General features: G+C 33.3%; 1 protein-coding gene across 5 annotated transcripts in view; it reads right to left on the bottom strand.

Moving 5' to 3' along the window:
• Positions 1 to 20,592, bottom strand: part of FXR1 (FMR1 autosomal homolog 1) — a 62,054-nt gene that overhangs the window by 8,334 nt on the left and 33,128 nt on the right. For 3 of the 5 annotated variants that reach the window (XM_038583462.1, XM_038583463.1, XM_038583466.1), the window contains exons 4-12: positions 19,014 to 19,085; positions 18,231 to 18,379; positions 17,906 to 17,999; positions 17,344 to 17,460; positions 15,859 to 16,029; positions 13,795 to 13,873; positions 10,083 to 10,192; positions 5,947 to 6,033; positions 4,349 to 4,556 (exon numbers count right to left, since the gene is read on the bottom strand). In XM_038583462.1, the coding sequence (XP_038439390.1) occupies positions 4,349 to 4,556; positions 5,947 to 6,033; positions 10,083 to 10,192; positions 13,795 to 13,873; positions 15,859 to 16,029; positions 17,344 to 17,460; positions 17,906 to 17,999; positions 18,231 to 18,379; positions 19,014 to 19,085 (1,087 nt within the window). The remainder of the gene's footprint in view (positions 1 to 4,348; positions 4,557 to 5,946; positions 6,034 to 10,082; positions 10,193 to 13,794; positions 13,874 to 15,858; positions 16,030 to 17,343; positions 17,461 to 17,905; positions 18,000 to 18,230; positions 18,380 to 19,013; positions 19,086 to 20,592) is intronic. The other 2 variants (XM_038583465.1, XM_038583464.1) reach the window with 1 other exon arrangement.

Genomic DNA, 20,592 nt, shown 5'->3' with positions numbered 1-20,592 from the left:
TTTAATCAATTTAAAATTTACTAAGTAATAATCACACACTAATATTACACTAGTAATACAGGATCTACTAGTGGGAGATTAAAAATTGGTCCAGATGTATGAAATAGAGCCAATATAATATTAAAGACAACACAAAACATTAATATCCAAATGCAGTTAAAATGGGGAAATAATCAAAAAACTTTGCCCTTTTGGTTTTAAAAACAAATTACTATAATAAAAATAACTGCTACCCAATATTTAAAAACAAATTCAATCATATTTAGAAAAAGGAGTAGTCTTATTATGTAAGTGTACTCTCTTCCATTATTTCAGTGATTTCCAGGGAGCATTTTTTTCCCATATTTTAACATTTCTGAAATCACAGTTTCTTGTAATTGATGGTCTCTCATAAATTAGAAGTGTATTTCTAGTGGCTATACAAAAACTAATTGTTTTATGAACAATAGTGGCTTAAATTAGAATACACTTTTTGAAATCACAGAACAAATTTTAAGAATATTGCTGAGAAGACAACTTTACCTTGACAAGAAGAATTTGTGACTAACGGTTTACAAGACCATTCTTAAGTTTCCAATGACCTATTTTAATATTGACCTTTTAAAAATTTAAACACTGCAAATATTCTATAACAGTTTGCAATATTATTACTATTATATCACAATTAAAGTGTCAGATTTAGATGACTCAATCACTATAATACTCCCACTTCTATTCTTTAATTCTGGAATGCCACTTCTACCTCCCCTCTCCTTTTTATCATGTATCCAAACTTATCTCCTCCAGAGGCCTGTTCAATTTCTAGTTTTAGATCAGTTTACTGAAAACAGACCTCTTCTCTCCTTTTATTTCCTTAAAGCAATATGTATCTATCATGCAATGTTGTCATGTGTTGTTTTCCATTTTTTTGCCCTTTGGATTTACGTCCCACATGGTCTGTATTTAAATGGTAGAGCTTTTTTTCTATCACTAAATATCCCAGACATCTAACAATATGCTTAACAATTCTCTCTTTGATAAATGCTGCATGATTTTGAAGGTCTCTTGCTTATCTATTCCCAAATAAAAGTGATTCCATGATAAACTACAAGTTCCTTACATTAAACTCTAGTCATCTGATGATGAAAGTAAAACATAAGAACTCTTCAGATGCACAAAAGAGTATTAAGGTACCCAGAATAAAATTTAAGTTTAACAAATGATAGAGCCTAACAACTTCCTATCTCCTTTACAGATAATTCTTTTTTCCTTCACATGACCTTAAATATGGATGTAACCATTCAATTATATAAGAATGGTTTAATTAGTTGCAACTAATTTTAGAAAAAATTTAACAAGTTTCTAGTATTCATTAGGATTGAGAATCTTGGGACTGCATCTCCCAAATATTTACTTCTCCAAATGACAAAAAAAATTCACTAAATAATGTCATGGTTTGTTAGAATAAGGGCAATTTATCATTTCAGGAGTACTGAAAACATCTTTTGGAATGTATAAGAATTTTTTAATGACAAGCCTATACACTGCCTAAAAACACTGCCAAAATCTGAAGTACCTCATTTTTCAAATTTTTACAAAAGTCCATGTTGAATTTTCTCTAGAAATATAGTGGATTATTTAACTCAGTGTCACAAGCAAGGAAATTATTCTGAATTTTAACCTTAATCTAGTATTCTAAATGGTTAAAAGGGGTGGTCCAAAACATAAATAGATCTCCATAGATAAGATGCTAAAGTCAAAAACAAACAAAAAAAAAAGGGCTAATGAATTGGCTAGTGCTCTTGATTTATTCCTATTAAATAAAGTACTTTTAAATGTTTCTGGGATGGTAAAAGGGACTTTGCAGATGTGATAAGGTTAAGAATATTGAGGTGGGGAGATTATCATGGATTATCCTGGTGAGCCAAAACTAATCATATGGAATCTCAGCTGCAGAGAACCAAAGAGACAGCAGAACTCTGCAGTCACTGGCTTTACAAGACAGAGGAAGATGGTGTCATATGCAAAGGAACGGAGGTTCTCCCAGAAGCTGGAAATGTTACAGGATCAGATTCTATTCTAGAACTTCAAGAAAGGTCACACAGCCTTGCTGACACTTAATTTTAGCCCAAATGAGACTCATGTTTGACCTAGAGAACTGTAAGATAATAAATCTTAAGCTTTTAAGTTTGAAATTTGTTAAAGCATCGGGCAGCGCTGGTGGCTCAGCGGTTTAACACCGCCTTTGGCCCAGGGTGTAATCCTGGAGACCTGGGATTGAGTCCCTGCAAGGAGCCTGCTTCTCCCTCTGCCTCTATCTCTTGTGAATAAATAAATAAAATCTTTAAAAAAAAAAAAAAAGAAGAAGAAGAAGAAGAAGAAGAAATTTGTTAAAGCATCAAAAGAAAACACTGCTGGAATCACTGCAACCACTCTTTTAATTTTGCAAAATATCAAGTGCATTAATCCAAAAAATTTTTTAATGGCTCTAAAAATTATTCATGAAACTAATCCAATTTTTAGGGACTCCAACAAATAAAACCTGTTTTTAACAGAATTCTGAATCACATTTTCCCCTCTAAAACTTCTAAAATCACTTATGAAGATGCTTCACATCCTTTTGAGTGTTCATGTATGCTAAACTTAATTTAATAGCTAAAGTACATTTTATCAACTTCAATAAGCCTTCCATCACTCATTTTAAGACAGTTTGTGTGCCATTAAAGAAAATGTTGCCAATTAGCTTTAAAATCTCATCCATTCCAAGGACATACCAACTTCAGAGACGTTATGAGCAAATATTTCTTATACAACTTATCACCTAAATATCCTGATATTAAGTAGAGAACATCTATAACCAAATTCAAATGGTTTTTCTCTCAAGCTCACTTAAATTCAATAGCTATTTCAAGAAATGCAATTCTACCACCAATCTGCAAAGTTTCAGAGGTAAGAGTGCCATCTACTGAACAACTTGCATAACTTACTTCAATCCAGATGATATGCCTCTACCACTCAAAACCTTTACTAACTCGTAAAAATTTTATCTACTGTCAACAAAAGCATTTTGCAAGAGACTGGTCCCATCAGTAAAGCTGACTTTCCAGAGAAGCTTAGAAAAGTCTTCAATGAATTCATTATCCTATCATCCAAAAAGCCAATCTGATTATCTGTACTAGTAATTTGCATCTCTAGAATCATTCAGTATTTCTCTTTAATTACAGGTTAACTGTCTTTTTTATTAAATGTATTTTCAGGAATACAGTTAATACTTTGCAATTTTCTGCCCTTCAAAGCTTTACTAAAATTTTTCAAGTTTCAATACAGAGTTAACTTTAAATAAAAACTACAAAACTACCAAGAAATAAGAACATGGAAATATATGAAAAAAAGGGATAATTAACCTTTCAGCTCTACAATAAATGAAAGGGCAAATTTTTAATATAATTCTGGCATCATTAGATGATCCTTCAAACATGAAATCTGGATGTGCAATCTGCATACTCTAAGCTTTTATGTTTATCCATTTTCCCTAAAATGTCTTCAATTTTGGAAAAAGCTTAGGAATTATTTCTCTAAAGCAGTTAGGATAAGCATTGAGGAGTGGAGAAAAGAAAAGGAAAAAGAAAGGGAAGAAAATGAGGTAAGACAAAAGTCAGGTCACTGCTAAGATCCAAGTCCAAATGCAGAAAAATGGAACAACTCCAAAGCTGAAGAAGAATAAGTGAAAATTTAGGATTAGAAAATTGTTGACCACCACCATCCACTAGCTTCCTATATGGGTTACAGCCCCATCCTCACACTGAAATACATTTGAGAAAAATATATACTCATTTATAAAATGTTAATTTGGTTCTGGATTTTTAAAAAGCCCTCGTAGTGAAATGTTATTTCATAAAACAATTCCAAATGTAAAATTATTTATATTCAAAACTGCCAAGTGAGTCAACAGAGTACATTTTATAAAGGTAGTACAGATGTGCTATACACAACCTTAGCACACTGACTAGAATATTTTTCATTTTTATTTTCCATGGAGGGTAGGCAAAAGAGAATTCCTAGAGGGACCATCACTAGGTTTTCATATGTATACGTTTTTGTATACAAATATGTATATATAAGCTCCATCTATATTTATTCTAAATATTTAGAATATGATCATAAACTGCCAATGTAACAAAAACGTCTGATCTAATTACACAGCTGCTTGAACAATATACACCTTTTACTATATGCCTTCACTACCATACACATAGCTCAAACCCAGCTCCTGCCCCCAAAGCCAAGGGAGAAAAACGAACTAACTAATATTTAGCAATAATTTTTGAAGATCCTAAACTAGAACGACTAACAAAAAAAAATTGGTTACCATAACCGGAGGTGTAATTAGGGCCCCGACGACCTCTGCCTCTTCCACTATAAGACCTAGAACCTTGTACAGAAGAGACGGTACTTTCATCAGTGGCATATCCTTTTTCTTTTTCAGGCCCTCTGGTGGAAGAAGGTCTGAAACCCATACCAATCTGTCGTAGCTGTTCATCAATCTGTAGGCGTTCCATTCTTAGCTGTTCTACTTCCTATAAGCAAAACAAAAAAGGGTAAATATTCTATGTTGCACCATTTTTACCTTCTTTAAAGCCTACAGATAAAGCTATATTCTCTATCAATGAAAGAAGCTGTGATTTTGGCCAATTATTTGGTAAAATACAAATGGGTGCCTAGTAAATACAATTCACAAGGTCATTGCTGACTCAATTCACTAAACATTTACTAAATACCTTAGCAAGCTCCAAGTATACTAAGTGCCACAAGCATACAATAGAGAAAAAGACAAGGACTTTCCACCTTTACAGCTATGTTTAACAGACAAGCATTGAAATAAACTATTCGTTGGTGCTTATGGGGCAGAATAAATGTTTCTTATGCTAGAGCAGTATTCACAGTGTGAGTTTAGTTCCTACCACTAAATATGAATGAATGAACGAACAAATGGTGATAGGCCTAATAATGACACAATATTACCAGATTCAGCCCCTCAAGAAGTTAAAACTTTGCTGAGATACAAGTACCATGTATGAGAGGGACTATTAACCTACTTTTCCATCAAAATGTTGACATCTGAGTTGTGGCCTAGGAGACTTGGTCATTCAGAAATTGAGGTCATTACAGAATGTGAAGGTAAGGTGACCAGACAAAGCTCCTGGCTAAAAGGTAGCAGAACACTGGAAGATAAAGCATGAGCTTTAAAATGCCAGACCGAATGGAGATTTTAAACATGAGTTTCCAAAAAAAAAAAAAAAAAAAAAAAAAAATGACATCATAAGGTGTGCTTTCAAAATATTAACATAGCAGCAATGATATGAGTGACTAACAAAGTAAAACCTACCAGAGATAGAGCTGTTAGGGTATTACAAAACTTGGTAATAATAGATAAAGTAGAATATGACAATTCCAACTTTTAATACATTATAGGCCATTTCTTTTTTTAAATCTTTGCTCTTTATCAATTCAAATAAATTATGTTAGAAACAATGGTTAAGAATTATCAAATGATGTCTGTGAGATAGGCACATCTGATTCAAATACCAGTTACCAAGAAAGCCTATCTTATTCCCTGTCCTCTACCCTATTTGCATGTAAAACAACGACATAAAAACAAAGTGATTTCAGTACAACACATGTATACATGTAAGGTGGTAACAGTCAAATTACAGCAACACAAGCGTGACCCTTGAACAGAAAGGAAAGAATATAAAACTTCAGAGAAAAAGAGGAACAATGTGCATAAGAGGCCATTCATTTTATTATGGCAACAGACCTTTTAACTTCTCATGTAGGAAAACAGGGTAAATTTGAAGCTGAATTAACAAAAAAATATTTAATGACTTGAAATTTAATACAAATACAAAACTGATTTAATTTTAACATGTGAAGCAACAGTGATACAAATGTGAACAGTATACAAACCTTTAGGTAAGCAATATGATATTCTAAAAGAACTTGCACATTTCCAATGCTTTCTTTAGTGCCAACGAATACAAATGGAACCATACCCTGTAAGAAAACGAAACATCCTCAGTATTTTGTATTTTAACAGAGTTCCAGCCTAAATCTGACATACTAATATATAATACAGAAAACTTTCCTAAAATAGTGATTTACATCTACTAAAATACAAGATTTATAAATAAACTAAGAATAAGATCAATATAATTTCAAATACTGAGGTTTTCAAGAACTCATTGTATTTGCCCTACAACTTAAGTATGCTAAAAATTTAAATTGCTTTTAAAATATCAGTTTATATCAGATTTTCTAATTTCTAATTCAATCTTTCTCCACATATAAATTACCTTTTAAAGAAATTTTCCTTCAAACTGGTATAAATTTACAGACTTAGACTGCCCTGCTAGTTATGGCTTTAAAAAGATAAAGCACACTAGAGCTAGGCTATCCCTAATATGTGCTCACATAACAAAACTGTCAATGTCAGTATACTGGAAGGAGTGCCTCCTGGCCATTTACAGAAGTGTCACATACAGAGTACAAACATTTACAAACAAATATACTTCCAGCTTTCTAATGGCTAAGGAAAATGAGTAAAAACCTAAATAAACTCTCCTAATCAGTTTCAGTGTCTCACTTGATTCTACAGGTGAGTTCCTAACAGCTATTTAAACAGACTGGCTTAAGAGGGCATGAAAAAAAGGACTATAAGTTTAGGAAGAAGTCTTGACCCTATCCTCAGGAATTCATGGGCAGATAAGAAACAATGCCAAATGAAAGAAAGATGGAGGAGGGGTAAAAAAAGATCTATTATATTTTAAGCACATATCATGTTTCTAGTAGTATATTATTATCCTATATCTATATCTTATTTAATATTAAAGAGTTAACTTTAAAAAATACTCCACTTAAAAAAAATTCTCCAATTTTACCGTTGACAAAACAATTTGCCCAGTCATACCATTAGCAAGTGGGCCAGCCAATTTCATACCTAGTTACCTAATCCCAACAAACCACATGTTACTTGCCAGAATCTCCACAATGAAAAAGGATCAAGTCCCTATTCTAAAGGCATTCGCAATTTACAGAAAAGATACTAAACATTCGTGCAATAATCTTACTGTATAGCATTAGTGGTATCAATGAAAAACATAGAAATATTAAGTAGAATGTGGATTACGCCACTCCCAGATGTGGAAATTTAGGGGAATTCCCAAATTATTAAAGTAAATGTTAAAAACAAATAGAATTTTGCCACCAAGTAGGTAAAGAAGTCATTCCAGACAGATGATCTGCGAGGAATAAGAGAAATACAATGCCTTGAACCTGAATTTGAGATGCTACCACCAACAGTTACCACCAAAGAAAAGGACAGGTGGGAACACAACCTTAAAGACACATTTTACAAAATATTTTAATCGCTGCTATAAAGCCATAATAAAAGATTTCAGGAAAAAATTATTACTGAATATACAAATGCGTTTCTAACAGTTATTTCAGTGAAATTCCCAGATTTTTAAAAAATGCCAATACCTGATTACTTAATATTTAATAGATTACACTGACACTACCAACTAGCACTTGGGAAAAATAAAGCAGCATCCCTGGTTCCTCATACTTTATACCCTGCCCCCGCCAAAGAAAATATATATATCACACTGAGGTGAAAAATTTACATAAAAAAAACTAGAGAATGACATATTAAAGGATTTCTAAATGATCTACATGTAGATAAGACCTTACCAACCAGGACACAAAGTGCAAAAGTATTAAGTCATAAAGCAAAAGTCTTAAAAAAATACAATATAAAAAATTTATATTGGAGGTGAAAATCAAGGAAAAAGAGTATTTGCTACGAATAGGAAAAGACAAAAGACTAGCTTTCTTAAAATGTAAAAGCTCTAACAACTTAATAATAAAGGCAAAAAATATGCAAAAGACAAGATGCTTAACAGAAAACTTAAAATGTCTTAAGCATTTGGAGAGAAAACATGTACACCTTCTGGAATAGCACTAATTAAAAGTTTGATGAAACTCTATACTGGCAAGTATGTGAAAATAGACCCATTTCCGACACTGACGGAAGGAATGTGTGGGAAAAATAATATTTAAATATTGAAATGCCTTTTACCCTTTGATCTAAAAAACCCACTTCCAGGAATTTACTCTGCAGTGGTAAGGGATATTTGCTGCAGCAGTTTTTAGTAGCAAAACAAAGACATGAAAAGGCAACCGACAACAGTCTAAAATCTATTAGACACAATAGAGAGAGGAGAAATATGGACAGCACATAGATACACATTTATTTTTCACGCTATACTCTTCTGTGCTGTTCTAACCTTTATAGAACTATATTTCTCTAACAGTGAAAAACTCAAAACCAATCTTAAAAACTGGGTGGAAATATTGATTAAGCACCTAACTCTATCCACTTCATATGGCTAGAGAAAAGTAGAGAATATGAGAATTCAGACTTTGATTTCAGAGTTCATAATGTGGTTGATGAGACAATAAACATATGTTGAGAAAATCATCAAATACACAATTATACAGATAATAATTGCTATGATACACAGGTGGGAAAGGTCATTTCAGGCTAAAGATGGGTCACCAAAGACTTCAGAGTAAATAAATTATAAACAGAGTCTATCAGCACATTAAAACAGCTTAAATTATGAAACGGTGGCTTCCAACAACCTTCAGGTTTGTTTTAACTTGCATTGTTCTGAATATTTTTAAATCCTCCATATTATAGGTTTCCAGTTTCTCTTATCATCAAAAGATACAGCAACATGCATGCGTTCTCACATGGCAACCACATTAAAGCTAATAAGCAGCACAAGCTTCTTTTATAGAAAGGGACCATGTACCCTCCTATCCCTATCTTGTGTATCCCAACTTCCTATTTAATAAACTACTTGGTTTCTATAAGCATTTCAGTTTCTTAACCCTGGCACAGAAATGGGAGGTAACAATAACCAAAACTGCAAACAGTAAAATACAATAAACTTATTTATCAAGAAAGTCTTAAAAGAATCAGCTTTATAACAAAATGTTAAATACTGGAAAGCAACAAGAGATTAAGACAAGGTAAAAGAAGAATAGATACTTCTACCAAGCTAAGAAATTTAGAGTTGACTAATATAATGGCCCTGATCAGTAAACATTTTGATATTCAGATCAATTTTAGGAGTGGTCGTATGTCAAATGGATCATCATTATTTTATACATTAAAAAGGGGGAGTGTATAAAAGGGGAAAGTGCTAATTTTAATGACACTTTGATTTTAATCCTCCTCTCAGAGGAAATGGGAAGGAGGGCTGCTTAAAGAGTAAAGGTTGAGATTTACAGCAATTCTGGAAGCAGTATAAAAGATGAAACCAATCTGAGCCACAAGTACTCATTTCTGTAATACTAAGTCATGTGTTTTCCTCATTTGTTTTTTTTTGCTTCTATATTGGAATTAAAAGAATAAAGGAAGTGGTCCTTTAATAGGCATCTTTACAAATTCAATACTTGATGTGAGGTTATCTAGGCTAACATGACTAGTTTTTTTCTTTCTTTTAAAGAAGACAAATTCTTTCCAATAGGCTAACAAGCTCTCCATGCTGTAATCTATTGTGCAGAACTGAAGCTGCTTCCTGGGAGATAATTTAGGAGAAAATCCTTGCCTTGAGAAAATCCTTGCCTTATATTCATAGGCATATAAGCTTTAAGCCACCGTAGCCACCAAAGTAAGAGATCCTTAAAATGATGAGGAGTAAAGAACAGCATTGTAGACAAAACATTAACATGCGAGACAGAAAAAGAAATTTCAGAATGTTGGTGTCATAATTAAGAGCAACACAAAAGCTTAAAAGATTTCAATTAAAAAAATGATTGTTTTCAGGGAATCCCTGGGTGGCTCAGCGGTTTAGCGCCTGCCTTTGGCCCAGGGCAGGATCCTGGAATCCCAGGATCAAATCCCGTGTCAGGCTCCCTGCATGGAGCCTGCTTCTTCCTCTGCCTGTGTCTCTGCCTCTCTCTCTGTCTCTCATGAATAAATAAATAAAAATTAAAAATAAAAATTAAAAAAAAATTACATGTTAAATACTCACATCTTCTCTAGGTAGTTTATTTTCATTGTCTCCTTCAATCCTCACCCGAACCACACCAGATTTGTCCACTATTTCCTGAATAACTTTGCCATTTTTTCCAATTACTTTTCCTTTAATAAAAGAAAAAAATGTAACAATAAGTTAAAACCAATACTGCTATTCTTCCAACACCAGCCCAAATAATTTGACTTGCTATCAAATTTAAAAAACCAAGCAAAACTCCATTTTTTTACTCTCAATATATTCACCCTGAACACTAGAGGAATTTTATCCTTGCCTCAAACTTCCTTCTCTTTAGAACGCCTAAGGTTATTATTAACTAAGATTGACACGCTGCTCACACGTAAGACATTTTCCAAGTCTAAACATTTTTTAATGTGCTCTACATCATTTCAATATTTTAGAATACCAATGCAACCCATTCCAAAACTATGGACATACAAAGGCAAAAGAAACACTTTATTTCGGTATTAATCCTATCAATTTGTTTATATTAACAAATTCAATCTTACTTTCATATTCAAGTTGCTATTCGAACAAAACACTTCTATAACTTGAAGATACTTTTAAAATGAATACTCTCTTCAATGAAATGTTTGCACCTAACATTTTTCACCAAGTACTTCATAGCTATACAAATACATATATTATGTATATAGTATGCTATCTTCCTAAGTATGAAATACTATATATTGACATAAAATCCAAATAATTTACCTTCTACCACACTTAACGTGTATCAAACAGCAGTTACAGAGTATCCAATAACTAAAAGAGAAACTAAAAGGGGGGTAGGAAATTCTCTCCCTCTTAGGAACTTACTCTTCTTACAAAGAGAGCAAATTTGTAAAATAGTAAAGCAATACTGGATAAGGTTACCTGATAACAGAAGTAAATATTCAGATAACCTCCCCTGTATGAAACAGATGTATCCCTTATAAAAGTTATTAAGTCCAAATCACTCTTTTTTAACTAAATCAGCAATCTATTTCCAAAATAAGTTAATTTTGGTTGAAAAGGGTTAAAAATGGAAGTTTTTCCTATTGCATGCTTGAGAAGACAGTTTCCACTGACAAATAAGGGAAGAGTAAATGGGTCAATACAGCAAACACACCATTATAAGATTTTTTTTTTAAGATTTTCTAACCCTATTCTCAAACCTCCTTCCCCACTAATAACCCTAAATTTAAAAGCAGCAATTGAACAGGTAAAAAGAAAAATAGAGTAGGACAGGGAATTCACATGATGTAGGTAGGTCTTCTCTGAGCAGCCCTAGCAGCAGTATATAAAAGCAACCTTCATTGTTAACACAGTGAAGCTCAAGCAGCAACTCCATCCTTGACCCTGCTAAAAATAAGCAAATATCTTTCGAAAAATCAAAAATCAGATTGATATATAATAATCCCTCCCCCAGAATCTTTGCCCCTTCCTTCTATTAACTATACCAGTGGTGAGTGTACATCCATCACCCTTCTGGGGTCTGTGGCAGGGACCTACCTGAATGTTTTATTTAGTCCCACCAGAGACCGTCAATATTTTAACTGATCATTTCCAAAGTTTAAATTCCAAAGCATATTGACAAACTGAAGCAGACCTGTAGTATAAATTGAGCACTGAGCATAAATGCTGAAGGGACAGAGTAAAGAAGTGATTAAGGAAGGCTTCCAGGAGGTGAAACGTTTCATTTTTAAATCAATGTTCACATATTTTTCTTTTGACTTAGGAGGGGAGGAAATGGTCAGGGTCTAGAACTCTTAGAGCCTGAATATATAAGAGAATTCTCTTGAACTTACCCACCAAGTAGTCCTCATTCCCTTTTACTCCTCAGTCCACTTTCTTTTTCACTTGTACTAAGAATGTACTATTTTTCAAAAGACTGCTTCACCCATAAGATATTTTGGAGGGAAATGTAGTATTATTATATACAACAACCAAGAAATCTTCACACTACCTCAGAGTATTTCACCAATGTATACAATGGTTATACTAATGTATATTTTCTAAAGGGTCCCAAATAACCCAAATCACCAAAGCAAACCAAGAGAGTAGAGGAAAAAATAGACAGGATCGGTATTCACATCACTGCACAGATAAATGAATAAAGAGAAAAACCAGAGAACTACAAATAATTCCAATTTCCTTATTTCTGAAGTATCAGGAATTTTTACTCAAATTTAACACTATCACAAATTCTGTAAGACCAACTCTATCTTCTATAGAATCAGGTTGAAAAGAACTCTAATTTCCTTGCACACCCTCATCTCCCAATCATTTTTACAAGTAAAAAAAACCTAAGTTAAATTATGTTCTATAAAGCAGCAAGCACAATGTTAACTCCTAATAAGTATCAATAATTGTGATTTAAAGAAAATAGGGGATTCATTTTCCAAAGCAGCTTGTCAAAAGTAATTTCACTGGACAATGATAAACATTTGATAATACTTTGTATCTTAATGTCTGTTAGAATTATATAAAGCTTCTTCAAGCTTATTCAACATCTCAACTCATCACACCAGCAGTTCAATCTACAATGAACAAGAACAAATAAAATGGAGCTTACTTATTTGGTAGTACGTCATACCTATTCAAAAGCTTGGGTAAAGGTAAGAAGCAAACTAATAGTAAAAAAACAAGAAAACTGTCCAAGTTCTTGTGCTGTAGATTAACTGTCCCAGAGTATACAAACTTGTTACTGGTCAAAAACAAACATCTTTTGACAGTGGAAATTTGGGGCATTTTACCTACAGCTAAAAATTTTTTTTAAAAAAGATAAGATTTGACAAATAGAACACCTAAAACAGAAAATCATTCCCTAAAGGCAAAACAGGTATAATTATGTACAAATAGTCCAAAGGGCTCTGTTTCAGTAAGGTCAAGAAACTAATAGTGGACAAAAACTCAAGCCCCTCCTAGGAAATGTCTCTGCTGCTTTATGTTAATGCTTACTTTTATAATAAATGTTTAAGATAATTACGGAGTATTAATACATGACCAAAATTTTCCCATTTATCTCAAACAGCATTTAAAAGGATAACACACAGATGTAGAGGGTATAATAACAAAGCTATTAAACAACTCATCCCAAGCTATAAAGCTCCTTTAACTACAGCTTAAAACTCAAAACTTTGTCACTTAACTTACAACCCATGGGTTAATAATTTCCATTAATGGTGTCAGATACTTAATAATGAAACTTCCCCTATCATCATCACCATCCTTCTCTCCTGCCCATGACTTCTTATCATATTCTATGCCTTTGCAACAACCAAGTATTATTTATTCAGTGTAGAAGTTTATTTCCCTATTGTTAGTCCACTTACTTTCTCTTTTGCACTAAACAAAAAATAAATATCACAAACACCTTCTCAAAAAATACTATGACAATTTTGATGGACATATATGAGAGATAAAAAGATATTAAGTGAATGGAGTGTAAGTAGAGCAAGCCTAAGTGGTCAGATGGCTTTTAAAAAAATGTAGTGACACACTTATTAAAATCATGGTCTTATTAGTGAGTCATCCTGTACAGAAGAAAATTACTTTTTAATATGATAATGAGATACAAGTTATATATTACATTAAAAAGTGAAAACCATCAAATACTCCATATAACTACAAATAAAATACAACATCAAACAAAATTAAATTTCAATTAAATTACCATAGAGAATTAATAACATTTAACTTATTTAACATTTAGTAGAATACCTACCAACAAGATTCCTAGGAACCTGAATAAAATCCTCCACGAATTCCAAGAAACCTCTAGCCTTTTTTACAGCATCAGCACTCTGCAGGAACAATAAACATAAAATAAAATCCTAATCCAAAACAAAAACACAAAAAATGAAAAATTCTGAATTATGCTCTAGGACAAGATTCTGCTCAGCCCACTAACGTGACATTTCAGGTCAAGTAATTCATGAAGTACTTTAAAAAAAAATTATTAAAGCATTAAGGGGAAAAAAAAAGACTATGAGAACATCTTCAAGGGAAAGGGGGGGAAAACCATAAGCCCTTTTAAGTTCCTATGAAAACAGCAGAGTTTAGCTTACTTACAGTAGCCAAACTTTAACCCAATCCTTAAAATATTTGGTCCATACTTCAATGTTAAATTTCTCTAGATGAATGTTAAATACAAATTATTCATATTGTCTATACCGTCTGCACTGTTTTTTCATTCTCAACATAATTTTAAAAAGCAGGTTTTATGGAGATGCATATTTTTTAAGTACTTATTGATAAAATCATTGCAAGTCCTAACTTCTAATGGGTATAATTTAAAAAGACTAGAAGATTGGAGAAGGGAGCCTTTCTAAAGGGAATCGGTAGTTCTCAGGAAGTTACCTTCCACTTTTACTGTTTTGGGTTTTTTTTTAAGATTTTATTTATTTATTCATGAAAGTGGGAGGGTGGGCAGAGATATAGGCAGAGGGAGACACACAGGCTCCCTATGGGGAGCTGGATTGAGACTTGATCCCTGGACCCCAGGATAACGCCGAGCCAAAGGCAGACAGACGTTCAACCCCTGAGCCACCCAGGTGCCCAGTTTGTTCTTTAGTAATGACAAAGTGTACTGTGGGCTCATCATCATATATAACACAAATATCTTTTAAGTGTTTTTAATCCTCTCCAACTGTAATGTAAGCACTACTCATTTTATATTGAGGAAAATTATGCAGGGAAGTTAAGTAACTTTCAGCAAGTTCACTCCAAGTGATAGAAACAATTCCTATCCAGGCAGTGTGGCTCCAAAGCCTTTTAATTACTGTATACTGGCCATGTCTCAAGTTTCAGAAATGAAAAACAGAATTCTAGTCAGATTCACTGTATGACCCAGCTTTTCATGAGAAGAGCTTTGTATGAATAGTTAGGACTTCAGAGGTGCCTAGTGCCTCAGTCAGTTAAGTGTCTGCCTTCCACTCAGGTCATGATCCCATGGTCTTGGATCAAGCCCACGCTGGGCTCCCTGTTCAGAGTCTGACTCTCCCTCTCCATATCTGTCCCTCCTCATTTGTGCTCTTACGCTTGTGTGCACACACGTGCTACTAAATAAAAATAAAAAATAAAAAATAAATAAAAAAAGGACTTGAAATTATCACCCCCAAAACTCATCCATTTAAAGGATGGTCGTAATGAAAAGTCTGAATTATTTTTGAGATTATTATTTTCTAGTACACACAAATGTCACAATTAACCAATGACAAAACATTAAATTCAAGTTCTTCAAAAGCTCCATTATATGCTATTTCCAACTGACAGTGCCTGACACACAGTAAGCACTCCAAAAAAAAAAAAAAAAAAGGCGAATTATATGTAAAGCACATAAAATGGAGTTAAAATCAGAAGCAGGGAATGCCTGGGTGGCTCAGCGGTTTAGCACCTGCCTTTGGCTCAGAGCATGATTCTGGAGTCCCGGGATCAAGTCCCACATTGAGCTCCCTGCATAGAGCCTGCCTCTCTCTCTGTTTTTCTCATGAATAAATAAAATCTTTTTAAAAAATTTAAAAATAAAAAATAAAATCAGAAGCAGCTGGTTAAACGTCTGAGAACAGTACACATTACTCAGTAAACCTCTTATTGTCCATAATACAATATTACTTTCAATACATCTGTACGCATGTAATGATTACTACAGTTGACTGATTTTAAACTATTTCACTGGGAAATTAAAATTCCAAATAAAATATGATCAAACAATAGTTAAAATAAAGTTACCGAAGAAAAAAAATTTTTAAAATAATGTTACTATGGTGAGGAACAAATAATAGCTTACCTCTCCATAGATTCTAAATGTTCCAGTATCTTCATCTAGCTCAATAGCTGTAACTCCAGGAACCTTCCTAGCTTGCTGTATGTTACTACCATGTGTTCCAATTGCCAGGCCCATTAAATCTTCTCTCACAACAAATTCCTCATGAAAAGCTGCTGCAAGTTGCTTCGTGCACTAGTAAAAGAGGTATATTAGAAAATCTATATTACAAAAAGACCAAACTATTTTTTTATATACCCACATTTGTGGTATTCATAGTAATCAGGAAGAAGCAGCAAACCAAATGTGCCCTGACTGAACAGATAAACAAAATGAGATGTAAGCACACAAAATTATTCAGCCTTCAAAAGGAAACTCTGACACAGGCTACAATATGGATTGAAGACAATGAACTTAGTAAAATAAGTTGGGAACAACAACAACAAAACTAATACTGTATGATCCCACCTACATGAGGTTTCTAGAAGTAGACAGATTTATAGAAACAGAAAGTAGAATGCTGGTTGCCTGAGGTGCGGGGAAGGGGATATGGGAAATCGTCTAATGGATATAGTTTCAGTTTTGCAAAATGAAAAGTTGTGGAAATTGGTTAACAACATGAATAGTCTTAACACTACTCGAATGTACACTTAAAAATGGTTTAAGATAGTAAATTTTATGTTGCATTTTACCATAATTTTTAAAAAAACAAAAAGAACTAAGGAAAAATATAATATACTCATTTGGGATATAAATAGAAGGGGAAAAAGTTTGATAAAGTCTATCTAATCATGATCACAGAAAATAATAATTCTATAACAATTTTCTAGAATTACTGATGCAAGGAGTTCTCCAATTCAGATGATTCATTTTTCAAAACCCACTCACATATCCCTTGTTTGGAAATTTTAAATTAGTAGGGGTATTTAGAAATTTGTCCTAAAGACAAACATACCTCAATTTCTCTAAGATCTGAATGTGGTGCATTGGGAGAAGGGGTCTCCCTCTAACAGTGTGTCAATGAAGAATAAGGAGAAAACAGAGTACCTTAGGATGGGATAGAAAAGCAACAACAGGCTTCTTTTTTAAAACTTACATCTACATGCCCTCCTCTCTGCTTACATTAGCTATTATAGTGAACTAGTTACTAATGGAATGTGTTATAAATGACAGCTGACAGGGTAGTAAAAAAGGTAAAGGACAGAGTAAAGAAAAAGTAGTAATACAGTTCTACTAGATATTCCCACTGAATTTCTAAGTTCTGTGACACTTGTTATCTAAGTCCTAACAAAAAACTCAACAGGTATTTAGCAAATGAAGGCTACGTTTGGGGAAAGTAACAGAAAAAAATAATTGCTCTAAAGGTACAATGACTCCTATTAGCCACAAAATAGGTCCCAACTTCTTGGCTTACCTAACAATCAAGCAGTTTGAGCCAGGGAACTTGAATAATATACTTATGAAAATAAACAGGATACACAAAAAACCTTTTGAATAAACCCCACTTACTTCTAAATGCTTAGTGGCCTCTTCATTTCTGGACATAAGCATCAACTTCGTACGAATACTTCGCAAATGCATGTCACTTAAAATATTTACTCTCTTCACAGTTGCTTCGCTGGCAGACTATGAACAAAGAAATTAATCACTCAAAAATCGTATTTGTTAAGGTAATAACGAACAAGGACCTTCCACATAAAGTCTGCCTTGATTCTTATCTACTACACTTCTCTCCTCACCCACCATTCCTCCTCCCACAGGTAATTTACCCCCCTTTACTGAATTCTCATATTTAGTTCTGCTATTTAAATTATGATGGGGGAGAGGGATGGGAGCAGGGATCTAGATTCCCATACATTAAGAATTTCATATTGTTAAGAATATCATATTGATCTTTTTCCTTACTCCATGAAAGATAGAAATTTAACATTTTATAGCTCTAAAAAAATTTTTCTTCCATAAATTAATAAATTCACTGTATGCCAAGTTAGTTTTTAACTTTTCAAATATTTAATTATAATAAAATCTGTGAAATATCCATTGGCTACTTTAAAATATGGAGTTATCTTACCAGTATCATTAGCTGTGTGGTTTCTGGATGGTAAAAAATTCTGCATGCTCCTACTGCTTTCTTAAAATCTTTATGTGCATTCTCATTAGCACACCTAGGGAGAAATTAATTCATATTTAAGACCTAAATAATAGATTAAATTCAGAAGGCAATTATAATGCAAATGAAGTATTTCATTTTGACACTACCTATTAAAACTTTTGTTTACTAAAAAGATTTTCTATCATAAGTTTTTGATTGGATGTTTGGGAAAAAAAGATTTTTGTGGCACTAAAAAAATCCTCTTAATTCACAAGGCAATTCAATAGTAAACAAAATTACTCACGCCTCTCTCAAATCCTCAGGAACATCCACTGTGCATTTAAAGAAGGTATTTTTTTTGACAGTTTTATTTTGATTGACAGGCCGAAGTCGTTCAAATGTGACTATTTCATTGTAAGTGGCATCACAAGCAGCATATTCAATGACATAAAACTAAAAGACATCAAAATACTTTAAAAATCCCATCTGAACAAAAATAATGAGCTTAAATGAAGTTCTAATTGCCTTGCTCAGCTTAACCAGTAGACCCACCCCCTTGTGGCACAAATACTAAGCACAGCTTAGTAACATCAATCTGATTTGCCTAAACTAGATTATAGGCTCTTACAAGCATGAACCTTGGTGGTCCTCACATTCTTGGAAGTGCGTCCCTGAAGAAAAGCTTAGATGTTTCCAAAATCAGAAAACAAATAAAACTAAATGCTCTAATGAGTTTTTTAAATGTATGGTCAACTATTTCCAAAGGAGATATTTTGAAATAATACTAAGAATTAAAGTAATGTTTACAGGGATCCCTGGGTGGCGCAGCGGTTTGGCGCCTGCCTTTGGCCCAGGGCGCGATCCTGGAGACCCGGGATCGAATCCCACATCGGGCTCCCTGTGCATGGAGCCTGCTTCTCCCTCTGCCTGTGTCTCTGCGCCTCTCTCTCTCTCTGTGACTATCATAAATAAATAAAAATTAAAAAAAAAAAAAAAAAAAAAAAAATTTAAAGTAATGTTTACAGAAACCAAGAGTTGAGGTATTTCCTTGGAAACTAGTCATAAAGCAAGGGTAAATATCACTTACTTCTCCTTTCATCATTCGAACTTTAGCCAACCACCATCCACATGGTTCTTGGTCATTTGCTCTTGAATATACCTGAGAAGAGAAAAAAAAAAAGGCCTTTATCCATTTATTCTGAAATATTTCAATATTATAATGACTTCTTATAAATGCAAAATCCCACTAAACTCTAGAATCAAAAATGCCACTGCACTAAAAGTGCACTAAAGCATAATTTAGGGAGTCACATGTGCTTAAATTTTACTACTGAAAAACAAAAAAATCCTTTTTGGGCAATTTGGCTCCTTGGAAATCTAATTCCAAATTCATGAGTGTTTCCAAACATAAATTATTAAAGAATGCCTCTCACAAAGCAGTTTAATATAGTATAAAACTGAGTTCTTTCAATTTGTCAATACTGTCCATCTTTAAGCACTATTCTGATGATTCAAGTATCAGACACAAGGATATGCTAAAACTAATTAAAGACATTTTAAATCTCATAATGATATTTTTAGAATGCTAAAATAAAGAGCTGTTTTCAAAAAGTAAGAAATCCAATTTTAAAACCTTCAAGGATAGGATTCCTTCCTGACAAAACTACATCAAATGCAGTAAAATTGTTCTGTTGAACAATAAATTTAAATTATACACATTTAGTACATCTAGCAAGGTACAAAAGTATCTTATAAACCTCTTTTGTGGGGAAGCCCCGGTGGCACAGTGGTTTAGCGCCGCCTGCGGCCCGGGGCATGATCCTAGACCCCTAGATCAAGTCCCATGTCAGGCTCTCTGCATGGAGACTGCTTGCCTGCTTCTCCCTCTGCCTGTGTCTCTGCCTCTCTCTCTCTGCATCTCTATGAATGAATAAATAAAAATCTTTTTATGAACAAAATCTTATATGCCCTGTATTCATAATTATCAGGTATTTTGTAAAGTAACACATTAAGAAAGTTTCCTTTCAAGGATTAGTTAATTTCTTATGGTACAGTATCTTGATCTATTTTTCAATACGTGGAAAACTAGGGGGATGGAAGAAAAGACAACCAAGAGGAACTCCATAAAAATCTTTATTATAAAAAAAAAAAACTTTATTATATGACTGAAGGAGGTCTCTGCAGAGGAAGACAAGAAATCTACCAACATATGTTAACACTTATCTTTGGTTAAATACAAACAACTACTGATAATAAGCAAAGTTTTGGAATGCTGGAACCTTCACTGAAGTGATCAGAAAATAATCTGGGAAGTGGAGGAATACTAGAAATGTAACTGGATATTCAAGCCAAAAGCTCATGATCAACTTCACTGTGCACCATAATCAGAAAGAAGACCAACATAACAGTCAGGCTCCACTGGACTCAATTTCAGCTTTGCATTTCTTTATGACCAAATCTATTTGTAACTCTTATCTTTTCTTATACGTCTCAAAAAAAAAACAGTAAATTTCACTTCTTTTTTAGATTAAAACAAAATTCATCCTATCTTGCAAATTATTTTATGTATCCAGTGGAACCTCTTATAAACCTACAAGGAAATCTAATGATCTTGTTTTCTTCTGTATCTTGAAACACTTTACTATTTCATCATCATTCATCAATTA

The sequence above is a fragment of the Canis lupus genome, chromosome 34 (assembly GCF_011100685.1).
Source record: "Canis lupus familiaris isolate Mischka breed German Shepherd chromosome 34, alternate assembly UU_Cfam_GSD_1.0, whole genome shotgun sequence".
Classification (NCBI taxonomy): Eukaryota; Metazoa; Chordata; class Mammalia; order Carnivora; family Canidae; genus Canis; species Canis lupus.
The sequence above is the reverse complement of the archived record's forward strand: the minus strand, read 5'-3'. Positions and strand labels throughout refer to the sequence as shown.